This window comes from Penaeus vannamei, chromosome 32 (genome assembly GCF_042767895.1).
Source record: "Penaeus vannamei isolate JL-2024 chromosome 32, ASM4276789v1, whole genome shotgun sequence".
Taxonomy (NCBI): Eukaryota; Metazoa; Arthropoda; class Malacostraca; order Decapoda; family Penaeidae; genus Penaeus; species Penaeus vannamei.
In genome coordinates, this window is record NC_091580.1 from 21,808,200 (window position 1) to 21,820,699 (window position 12,500).

At 37.5% G+C, this 12,500-nt stretch overlaps 1 protein-coding gene across 4 annotated transcripts in view; it reads right to left on the bottom strand.

The window, feature by feature from the left end:
• The window catches only part of Ptpmeg (protein tyrosine phosphatase Meg), a 196,674-nt gene that overhangs the window by 108,526 nt on the left and 75,648 nt on the right, over positions 1–12,500 (bottom strand). For 2 of the 4 annotated variants that reach the window (XM_070144795.1, XM_070144794.1), the window contains 8 exons: positions 12,149–12,322; positions 11,128–11,248; positions 9,357–9,444; positions 7,543–7,695; positions 7,200–7,271; positions 4,821–4,948; positions 4,040–4,144; positions 2,962–3,144 (listed from right to left, as the gene is read on the bottom strand). In XM_070144795.1, coding sequence (XP_070000896.1) covers positions 2,962–3,144; positions 4,040–4,144; positions 4,821–4,948; positions 7,200–7,271; positions 7,543–7,695; positions 9,357–9,444; positions 11,128–11,248; positions 12,149–12,322 — 1,024 coding nt within the window. The remainder of the gene's footprint in view (positions 1–2,961; positions 3,145–4,039; positions 4,145–4,820; positions 4,949–7,199; positions 7,272–7,542; positions 7,696–9,356; positions 9,445–11,127; positions 11,249–12,148; positions 12,323–12,500) is intronic. The other 2 variants (XM_070144797.1, XM_070144796.1) reach the window with 1 other exon arrangement.

Below are 12,500 nucleotides of genomic sequence, written 5' to 3' on the forward strand. Positions count from 1 at the left end.
CATGAAACACGCACACGCACGCACACACACACACACACACACACACACACACACACACACACACACACACACACACACACACACACACACACACACACACACACACACGCACACACACACACACACACTTATACTCACGCCCACATTCACACCCACACTCACCCACACCCAAACCCACATTCGCTTCCACACCCAAATTCACACTCGCACCCACATTCACACCCACACTCGCACCCACACCCACAACCCCCCTTACTCATACCATACCCATACCCTCCCCTCACACACAAACTCACGCCCGCACCCACACAAATCCCCCAAGACCACAAAGTACATCAACCCCTACGACCCACATCAACACACCCGGGCGGCCAACAATCCACCGTTGAAAGGGAGAGTCCTTGTCATCCACGAAATCTCACCAAAAGGATTCCCGAGTCATGGAAGCAGGAGAGCAATCAGCTGCTGCGTCGAGTCACAGCTGACGCATCCTTGTCATCCTGCGATAACATGGCTGTGTTTCCCCTCGAGAGCTGGGCATCCGCACCGCCCTGTAAACACACATGCACGCACGCACGCACGCACACACACACAAATACACACATACACACACACAAACACACACACACATACAAATACACACACACACACACACAAACACACACACACACACACACACACACACACACACACACACACACACATACACACACACACACACACACACACACACACACACACACACACACACACACACACACACACACACACACACACACACACCCCACACACACACGCCACACACACACACACCACACACACACACACCACACACACACACGCCACAAACACACACGCCACATACACATACTCCATATACATATATGCCACATACACATAACATGCATATGCATATGCATATGCACACGCACACCCATGCACGCACACACACACCTGTTATTCAAGGAGGGTCCACTCGATCAACAGCAGAATCATTTCTTCTCTATGTTTTTTCGTTATTTTTTCTTCTTCTCCCTTCCTTTTTCCTATCCCTTCCGTTCCTTTCCTTTCATTTCTATTCCTTTCTCTGCATTTCTCTTCCCTTCTCTGCGTTTGCCTTCCTTTCTCATTGTCTGCCTTCCCTTTCTTGCTTTGACTTCCCTTCCCTGTGCTTCCCTTTCCTTCCACAGGCTTCCCCTCCCTTCACTTCCCTAAGCTTCCTTTCCTTTTCCCTTCTCTATACTCTAATTTCCTTTCCTTTCCTTTCCTTTCCTTTCCTTTCCCTTGCCTTGCCTACCCTCCCCTTCCTTTCACCTCACTTCACTCCATTTCCCTTGCCTTGCCTCTCCTCTCTGCTCTCCTTTCCTTTCCTTTCCTTTCCTCTACTCTACTCAACTCTCGTCTCATCTATCCTCTCTACTACATCCTAATCTATTCCACTCCACTCTACTCCATTTAACTCTATTCTACTCCACTCCACTCCTCTCCCCATTCCTCTTCTCTCCTCTTCTTCACTCTTACACAAATATAATCATAAAATGATCAAATAAAACAGGATGACACTGTACTAACATCTGCAATAACTGTTATTGCAGACTGAATTACTTGCTTGACCTAGAAACTTGACAGCCAAGGAATAGTACTGAAGAGAACTTTTTCAGCAGATTTACATGCTTGAAAATCACAAGATATCAGACTGCACAGTTTATCTTCATAGTTTACAACATGTAATTATCTCCAGCAAGGTAGTAAGCATTGATATATATATAATGGATGGAATAAATTTCTTTCACGGTTACCAAGCACCTTTAATTCATGGATATGTTATATGTTATAACACACACAAAATCTTTGTGATTTTTGGGGGGTAAACTGGTCATGGCTCAAGAACTGATTAGATTTTAGTGGTGAACTGAATCCACATACAGATCCTGGATACATCAGACTATAAAAATTCAGTGAGGCTGTACAAATAGAATGAAAAAAATAGAAGCCTAGCATCACTGAGTCACTCAATTAAATAAATGAGTGACATGAACCATGAAAGAACAAAAATTGAGACAACAAAACCAAACAATAAGCCTGTCCATAATCTTTAGAACAAATAAGAAAAATTGTATATCCTGTGCCTCATTTTTAACATTTCCTCTCCAGTTTCTTTATTAGATATTTTACAAGACTATAATCAGAAGATAATTCTGGTTACAGGTTACTTTTGATTTCAGAAAAGAAAATAGGAGAAACAAATACATTTTTAAAAATCCTTAACAATAGAAAATTTCCTAGACAAAGATGACAGATACATTTTTTCTTTCACATAATCTTTTGATCAAAAGACAGCTAATTTTACACTTCATGTGAACCATCCTTTAAACTTCATAAACCACACTTTAAATGTCTTTTTTACAAGGTACCTCTTACTGCATACATCATGGTCATACTGATTTATGAAAAAGTTAAAATAATTGCTGGAAAATGTTTAGGATGGTAGATGTACTAAATTATTACTATTTACACATTTACTTATATTTTAAAGAGATGAAACAAAAAATTCTTATCAAATCCTTTCCCTGGCCGTCACTAACATCACTAAGGTACTTAGAGGCACTCAAAACAGGGGACTGAATGAAAACCAACAGTTTTTTACACCAGACTCCATAAAACACATGCAAAAAATAAAAAATGTATTGACATACACTAATTCTCATATTTGAAAGAAGGCCTTGGCTTATATCTGAAAAAATAAGACATTTTTGGCATTTCATGGTATGACTTTCAGATTTCATACACATCTTAGTAAAGAATAAAAGGTAAATACAATGGAAAATAAAGGGAACCCAAAAGTAATAGACTGTTAACCAAACTGCACAATACTTCTAAATACAAAAAAAAAAAAAAAAAAAAAAAAAAAAAAAAAAAATCTTAATGTGGGTCTCGACATAAGCAAAAGCAAAAACTCACGTGTCTGGTGTTTGTGCTTCACCCCATGCCATCTTCGGCGTCTTGGTGCCCTGGAGGGAAGTAACTTTGTACCCTGAGGAGTCGGTTCTTGGCCTAACCGAAGATCCCGAGCCCGACCGAGGTTTGCGGCTGATGTCGCTCGGGGTCGGCACTGTTTGGCGGGCAAACCTTTTGGACGGAGACCTAGAATCAAGTGAAAGTTAGCTGAGGATTATATAAATAAAATATCTATTCATAATCATATCAAATAGAATATATCATATATATATCTAATGTAACTTCATGAATAAATTCATGCACATAAATATAGTATAAATATATATACAAGTACACCTATACATATATACATACATATGTATACATGTATAAATGTGTGCATGCGTGTGTGTGTGTGTGTGTGTGTGTGTGTGTGTGTGTGTGTGTGTGTGTGTGTGTGTGTGTGTGTGTGTGTGTGTGTGTGTGTGTGTGTGTGTGTGTGTGTGTGTGTGTGTGTGTGTGTGTGTGTGTGTGTGTGTGTGTGAGAGTGTGTGTGAGAGTGTGTGTGAGAGTGTGAGTGTGAGTGTGTGTGAGAGTGTGTGTGGAAGTGTGTGAGTGTGTGTGGAAGTGTGTGAAAGTGTGTGTGAGAGTGTGTGTGAGAGTGTGTGAGAGTGTGTGTGGAAGTGTGTGTGGAAGTGTGTGTGAAAGTGTGTGAAAGTGTGTGAAAGTGTGTGTGAAAGTGTGAGTGTGAGTGTGAGTGTGAGTGTGAGTGTGAGTGTGAGTGTGAGTGTGAGTGTGGGTGTGGGTGTGGGTGTGGGTGTGGGTGTGTATATGTATGTATGTAGGTAACCTACTTATGTCTGTGTGCTTGTGTTTATCTATGTGCATATATAAGCATAAACAAAGAAAAGCAAGGAATATAACATATAATATAATATAAGGATAACATAGACATAACAAAAATATAAATAGAAATAAAAATAAATCTATAAATAAATAAATTAAGTAATCAATTAAAAGACTAACAACAAAAAATACAGAATATCAAATGGAAAACCATGCCGATAAATAACCTGAAAAGCAAACCGAAAAATCTAATTACCTGACAAATGTCCTCTCCACTCTTGCCCGTCTCTTACATTCCTCCACTGTCTGAAATTCTGTGCGTCCACTGTAACGGAACTTGCTCCCCAGTGTCAGTAAGTTTCTGGAAAGTGAAGTTTGGATATGATTAAAATAACCATAAAAATGCTGGCCTTCTGAATTCTATAAAAATGGTATGACAACTTCACACTAACTTCACACTAACCATAACAGTGACACATATTTATGATGACATATTCTAGCCCCATTTCAATCAGGAATTTCAATGTGATCTGAATGTCATAAATAGCATTACATTCTTTAAAATTTCACTAACAACAAAGGAGTCTACAGAAGTTTATTATCTCTACCAAATTCTGAATTACCCTCATGATTTTCATAAACATAATGGTGCACAAAATATCTTCCTTTACCACTACCTATTAAATCACAGTCATAAATTCCACATGCTACTATAGAAATGACCCTTCTTCTATTATAACTAACATGTTCTAGAGTAAGAAATTGTAAAAAGATTAAAAATATCCTATTCAAAACAAATATTTAAGAAAAATGAAAAAAAGGCAAGGACAATAAAAAGAAAAGAAAAGGAAAATTTGGAAAAGAGATACAAAAATAGGAAAAAGGACAGAAAAAAAACAAAAGCAATACTGAAAATGAAAAGATCAGAAAAATGGGAAGAACTGAGAGGCAGAAAAATAGTCAAAATGCAAAGAAAACAAAAAGACAACAAGACAACAACAGAAAAGAAAAGAGATAAAGAATACAAGTATACTTACTTTCTGGCCGGGGTCCTTGGAGTGTGAAGACGGAAGAAGGTATGGTGTTCAACGCAAGACTTCCAGAGGCACTTGCACGCCCGGTAGGAGCCAAGGTTGAAACCTAGTACACTGTCATAATTCTCGGACTGTAGGAAAATGGAAGTGTAAAGAGCATTAACCATAAAGAGGGAAAATTTGATATTCTGTTCAAATCAAACAAACAAACAAAAAAAAGAGTATATATATCTCACACCTAAATATATTCTTTTTCAAATATATATTCTTTTACAAATCATTTTGTTTCCTATACGACTGCTTCTTATTATCACTCCTGATGGACTTTATCATTAGCCTAACCAAATATATATTAATGCTCTTCATTACAGCAGCCGGCAACAGTCAAGGCAGATTAAATATTAGATATCACACAGATCTATGTACATGACCATGAACAACATAACTAGTAAAGATCTTTAGTCATTCATTAAACAAACTGCACAAACCCAAGTAGTCACCTGTTGTAATGAAATAAGACTATCAACACATTCATGTTCCTTATGATTATCATTCAGTGGAAAGGGGGTCTCAAAATTAGAATATCCACATGCCTTATCTGGTATATCCATCTAAAGGTTGGATGGCAGGATAACTAAATCAATTGGAAATCATAATAATAAGAAAACTCTATTATATAACTTCACATATATATATATTAATTTTCTACTTGCTCTTTATTTACTGAAGTGCCTTGATTTGGGAATAATTTGACACTTATTGATGTATAAGTCAATTCATAACAAAATACAGTAATTTAATTGCAGGAATGTGGGAATTATCCTTATTTCGTATCTACTCAGCAAATCAAAAATGGAGACAATGAAAAATCACAACATCCATGCTTTTTACCATCATAATTTCTTCTACTTTACCTCACATGAAAATAATAATATCAACAAATTAAGTTTAAATCAGTAACAAATGACTTTTTAGACACTATCAACTCAGCATATTACTTCAAATCAGGATTTTTTTCAACATTAAAGCACTTTTCATATGAGACCGAGATTTTACTCTCTGAAAGTAATTTATACATATATATTAAACATGACAACCTCAGACATTACTCAGTAAGGAGGTGAACACTGGTATACAGTATAAATTACTATGACTGATACATACTTAGTTATCTCCATGATTTTTTTACACTGCAATTCTTCAACATTATAATCATCATATCTGAATTAATGTGTCAACATATTTTAGGTATCTGCAATAACTATAACTTAAAGTGAATGGAATACTTCAAAGTAGTCTGAAATTTCATACCATTTCACTATAATAAAAAGAGGTATAGTTTTCACATCTGGGTTAACATTTCTGTTCTTTCAATAATCAATTGTGTCATCTTGACAACAAAGGTATAAACAATATCGAGGAATACATGAAGAAGCCATATATTAATACTAATTCTGAAATCTTTTCACTGCCCACCCCCCTAAAAGTACAACATGGATAATTCATAATGTATATTTCCATCAGCAATTTGCTAATTGGAACTACAGCTCCTCTCATAGCATCTAAAATAGTGTACATGTAAGAAATGTGGATGCAGACAACTATATGAATAATATCCCTGAATAAAAAGAACTTTTAAAAATCAGAATCCATAAAAATAAAAACAAATCATAAGTATAATCAGCATAGTTTCTAAATCCTGAGAATAATCTTAATCAGCATTTTGAACAGCTAATATCAATCAATACAAGAAACTCTTGCTTATTGATAAAAATCATTGTTAACCGCAGGTGAAGAACAGAAGTGATACCAAAGCAGTGTCATTAGATTAAGGTATGTACAAAATGCACCACACCTGCAAGCCACCTTTATGAGAAATGATTAACACTCAAGACCACAGATGTCAGTAAAGGACAAAAAAGACAGATTAGGATGTTTTCTATTTATAGTTTAAACACATAATTCTCACCAGAAACGTTTTATAAAATCCATACAACTTTAACACAACACTGCCCTCGGCAAATTACCCAACACTTGCTGTGTATACAAGGGGACAGCCTACATTCTCTTATACCAAAAAACATGCCTTTTTAGTAGGTATTTCTCACATATTAGTTGCTTGACACCTGTCACAAATGGCTGATCATCAAAAATCATTCCAAAAAAATTCAAATCAAACATGGGTTCACCAGATATACTGAGTCAGAGGTGGGTACATAAGCCTTATTTTCTGTGACAGAAACAAAATAAACAAATAAGAAAATATATACATAAATAAAAAACAAACAAAGATCATCACCTCCAACTCAAAACATCTGATTGACCACCAATCTTTACTTTACCAAGCAGAGCACCTGGGCCCCAGTTACACTGGCTTACTACCTTTCTATAGAGTCTTTTCTTGACAATTTGTAGAAATGAACCTGGGTCGGGTTTACTGTCAGTCTGGTCTGTCTATATGAAACATAAACACAACAATGTATAATAACTACTCTTTCCATGATTAAAGAGTGTGCTGGTACAATATTGATTACAATAATGTTTTATCATTCATCCTAATTAAGATATGCTGAGAACTTTCTTTCCATCAGGAAAAAAACAATAAATCATAACCAAGATAGAACACTCCAATCCAGACACAGGGAAAAAAGAGAACATTAAAAAAATAAAAATAATACTAGCAATACCAATTAATATGTAACAAATGTGAATGATCAATTCTTACCAAGCCTCTTCGAAGTTGAATGAAGAATTGCTTCCTCTTGAACGAGATCTTGACAATTTTGGCCCAGCTAAAGGTATTTATTTTTATTCCATTCTGGAACACCACCAGACCTATCGCAGTTACACCCAGGTGTATCTCGCGGTTGGTTGAGTCCTGCAGGAGGAATAGAGTTCATAAGAGAAGACTGATTTTTTTTTTCTGTAGTGAAATATAAATAAAGATAACTGAAAAAGGTACATAAAATTATTATTTTGAAATAGAGTCAAACTTTAATACAAAAGAAAAAAGGACAGAATAGAAAAGCACCAAAATTGCCATATTGCTGATCCTTATGACTTCTGCGTTAGTGGACTGCTTCTGATAGGAGTCAATCATTTAAAAAGATCCAACTACAGCAACAATCCTGACAGCAACTAACACAATGTCAAGATTTTGCTACAGCCTCCACGCCTGTCTGCACTTCAGTACAGGCCACTAAACCTCCATCACATATATATTAGCAAAACAGAATTTGTAGACCTCATTGATGATTTAATGACAAAGAGACTAGCAAGCCAAATAAATGTATTGTGGAAGTTGGTCTTTGCCATGGCAGAGGTATACATGGTCATATTACCTTACTCTTTGAGCTGTTACTTCAAATCATTGGCTACTCCCATATCCATTTTATTAGAGACATTCCATTATTACATCTTAAAAAAAGTAATCACCACAACAGAAGTACACGACTGTATCTAAAGAATAAAAATTCACCAAGCAATGACATCAAACACAGCTCAAAATAAGTACACATATAATAATATTATGATACTTACTATTCCTACAAATCTCCAGAAGAAAATAATAATAAAAATAAAGAGGCACAACCTTTCAAAATAATATATGACAGACCGCCCAAGCCTTTTTCTTAATAACAATTCAATTAACTTATTTTTTGTGCAAATGTAGTTCTGTAATGTCAAATATATGACATAATGAAGTAAAAAAGAAAAGAATATAGTATTAAAAATGACTTCACAAACTTTAACCAACTTTGCATAACTCTAAGACATAAAGTAAAGAAAAAAAAATAGTTTGCAAATACTTAGCGAGAAAAACCCTTCTCTGCGCCAACAAGCTGTCTGGAACTACACTGAAAGTTAAGTTTTTTTTTAAAGATGAATCATGAACATTAAGATGAAGTATGTCATTACATTTACTTTTTGCATTAGTTACCATGTGACTTAACCAAAGAGCCCTTGCAATAAATTCAGCTCAATTAGGGATCTAATTATCTGCAAACGCTTTGACATACAGAAAATAGAACTTAAAACCTCTCTCAGACTAAGGCAGACTAAGGTGATGCTCCACAGAATCTGACAGCTGTTTTGAAATTGCAGAGCAGACCGACATAAGCGGCTTTAAATAATACACACAAGACACTGTAAATATCCTTAAAATACAGTAACAGACGAGGGGAGATGAAGGCGTTTCACAAATGATAAAGCTTACTAGAATTGAACTTGAACAATGCGTGGTTTCGAAATAAACAAAAATAACTAATTATTCGTTTCGACAAACTTCACAATTCCTAACACTATTCTCGATTTATGTATCGAATTCAGTTTAAGAAACTTACACTACATATAAAACTTACTTAATATTGACTAATGAACTTCACGCAACTCCGTTAAGTCAAAATACCGAAGTTCGACTAAAAAAAAGTCCTAAAAACGAAAATAAGTTTCGCTCTTAACAAAATCCTTAACCACACACAACAAATATAAACCTTAACTAAAGAAGCATTCCAAAAAAGATAAATACAATCAACTTACCCTGGCTTTGTGCAGGTCGACGCCATAGAGATCTAACCGCTTAGCATGGTCTAAGAAATTGAACTCTGCGTCTGCTGGAGTCTGCCCTCTGCGGAGACAGGAAGGCAATAGAAAACGGAGCGACGGCAAAAGCGATTACAGAAAATGAGCCTCGGGAGAGTTATGAGGGGGGGACGTGCTTATTTATGGTGTCCGACTGGGTATCTCGATGTTTCGGTATCTATATCTGTTGGTATGTCAGTCTATTGAAATTTCTTTAGATGTTTGTCTGTCGGCTGTTTGTCTCTGTCTGCCTCTCTGTGAATGTGTCTGTGTCTGTGTCTGTCTGTCTGTCTGTCCTGTCTGTCTGTCTGTCTCTCTCTCTCTCTCTCTCTCTCTAAGTCTCAAACTTCGTCGGACTCTCAATCTTTCTCGTAATTTCTCTCTTTCTCTGACTCTTTCTCTTTCTCTTTCTCGGACTCTGACTCGATCTCGGTCTCTCTGTCTATCTGCCTATCACTGTCTTTATCTCTATATCTGCTTTTGTCTCGGTCTCTGACTCTGTTTCTGTATCTCTCTCTCTCCTCTTCTCTTCGCTTTCTTTCTTTCTTTCTTTCTTTCTTGTCTCTTTCTTTCTTTCTTTCTTTCTTTCTTTCTTTCTTTCTTTCTTTCTCTCTCTCTCTCTCTCTCTCTCTCTCTCTCTCTCTCTCTCTCTCTCTCTCTCTCTCTCTCTCTCTCTCTCTCTCTCTCTCTCTCTCTCTCTCTCTCTCTCTCTGTTTTTTCGTTTGTTTGTTTGTTAGCTTGTTTGTCTATCCGTCTGTCTGCCTGTAACCATCACTATCCTCATTATCATCATTATATAATTGCCATTAATATCACTGCCATGCCTCCTAACATCACAATTATCACTACCACCAGCAATATCAAAAAAATATCACGATCATAATCACCATAATCATCATTGCTACTGTAATCATTAATATCAAGATTATAATTTACATAATCATTAGCCGTCTTCTTATCACAAAACAACCAAGCTTCACATAATATAATCTTCAGTATTATCATAATCATTATTATTGTCATTATCATCATTATAATAATTATTGTCATTACTATCATTATCATTTCATTATCATCATCGTAATCATTATTATCATTTTTATTATTATCATCATTATTACTATTATAATTATCATCATCATTATTATTATTACTAGTAGTAGTAGTAGTAGTAGTTGAAGTAGCACTAGTAGTGTAATAGCAGTTGTAGTGACAGCAGCAGAAGTAGTAGCAGTAGATTTTATTGTTGTAGTAGTAGCATTATTAACATTGCCATTATAAATGAAATATCATGATCATCGCCATCATTGTTATTATCATTAACATTATCATTACCTTTATAAATGCCATCAACATTACCATTATGATCATAATCATAACTGTCACTAATATTAGCATTATAAGAATACAACCATTACAACAATTATCACTATCAACCCACAACCACAACCCATCCACACTCAGATTCCCTTATACAGTTTGTGCATCCACCCACCATCGTTACAACTAATTTTACAACCCTCCCACAAACAAATTCCCTTAAGCAGTTTGCGTATCCACCCACCATAGCCAAAACCTACACCACACAACCCACCCACAACCAAATTCCTTTATAGTTTGTGTATCCACCCACCACTGCCACAACCCGTACCACACAACCCTCCCACAACCAACTTCCCACAACCAACCCCCCACAATCCTCCCACAGCTCTCCCACAACCAAACCTACTTATGCAGTTTGTGTAGCTCTATGATTTTCTTCTCCAGCTCATCATTCTGGTTGGGGACGAGCCTCATGTCAGCCAGGTAGGTGCTCCCGTGCTCGTCGATGTTGTAGTCGCCCAGTTCGGCTGCAAGGGAAGGAGGGGGTGAGAAAAGTGTGCGCGGGGGGGGGGGGGGTGAAGGGAAAGAGGGGGTGAGAAAAGTGTGTGAGGGGGAGGGGGGGTGAAGGGGAAGTGGAGGTGAGAGAAGTGTGCGAGGGGGGGTGAAGGGGAAGTGGGGGTGAGAAAAGTGTGCGAGGGAGAGGGAGGGTGAAGAGGAGGTGGGGGTGAGAAAAGTGTGCGAGGGGGAGGTGGGGCGGGTGAAGGGGAGGTGGGGGGTGAGAAAAGTGTGCGAGGGAGTGGGGGGTCAAGGGGAGGTGGGGGTGAGAAAAGTGTGCGGGGGGGGGGTGAAGGGGAAGTGGGGGTGAGAAAAGTGTGTGTGTGGGGGGGGGTGAAGGGGAAGTGGGGGTGAGAAAAGTGTGCGGGGGGGTGAAGGGGAAGTGGGGGTGAGAAAAATGTGCGAGGGGATGGGGGTGAAGGGGAGGTGGGGGTGAGGAAAGTGTACGAGAGGCTTGGGGTGAAATTGGATAAGTCATACGAAGACAAGAAAAATATGTACGTGAAAATAAAACGTAGAAGACAATAAACGTGACTGAAAGGGGTAACACTTCCGTCACATTTCTTATTAAATATATGAGTGATATACGCAATAAATAAAAATGAACTATCAATGGATACATCATAACTCCAACTACAAAAGAAATAAATAACAGCCACAAACAAACACAGTTTACTGCACTGCTAAAACCTTAAACTCAATGAATATCTAAAAAACTAAATCAACAAATTAAGGAATCAACTGATACATAAGTAAACAAATAATCTAAAAAATAATAATAATAATAATACCACTTCCAAAAAAAAAACTAAACAAAACAAACAAAAAAATAAAAAAAAAACAAATAAAATCAACCCTCCCTACGAACTCACACTGCAGGGCGTAGGAGGCGAGCAGGGCAGCCGTGGAGGGCGGGGTCGACAGGCGCCCTTCCAACACATCCCGCCGAAGCTGCAGGAACACGTGGTAGCGCGTGTATTCCTCCGCCAGCTTGCCCGGGTCGCTCACCCAGAACTTCACCCGGAAGTAGAGGACCGGCAGACCACCTGAAGGAGACGCAGAAGAGGGCGTGAGTTAGGGCAGTTGGGGAGAGAAATAAACAGGAATCTTAGAAATAAAAACGCGATTTATTTTAAGGCGTCAGTCCTCTAAGCATATAAAATAATATGATAAATATGCCTTCAACACAGGTATATATAAAGGATATGCCACATTCGCTTTACA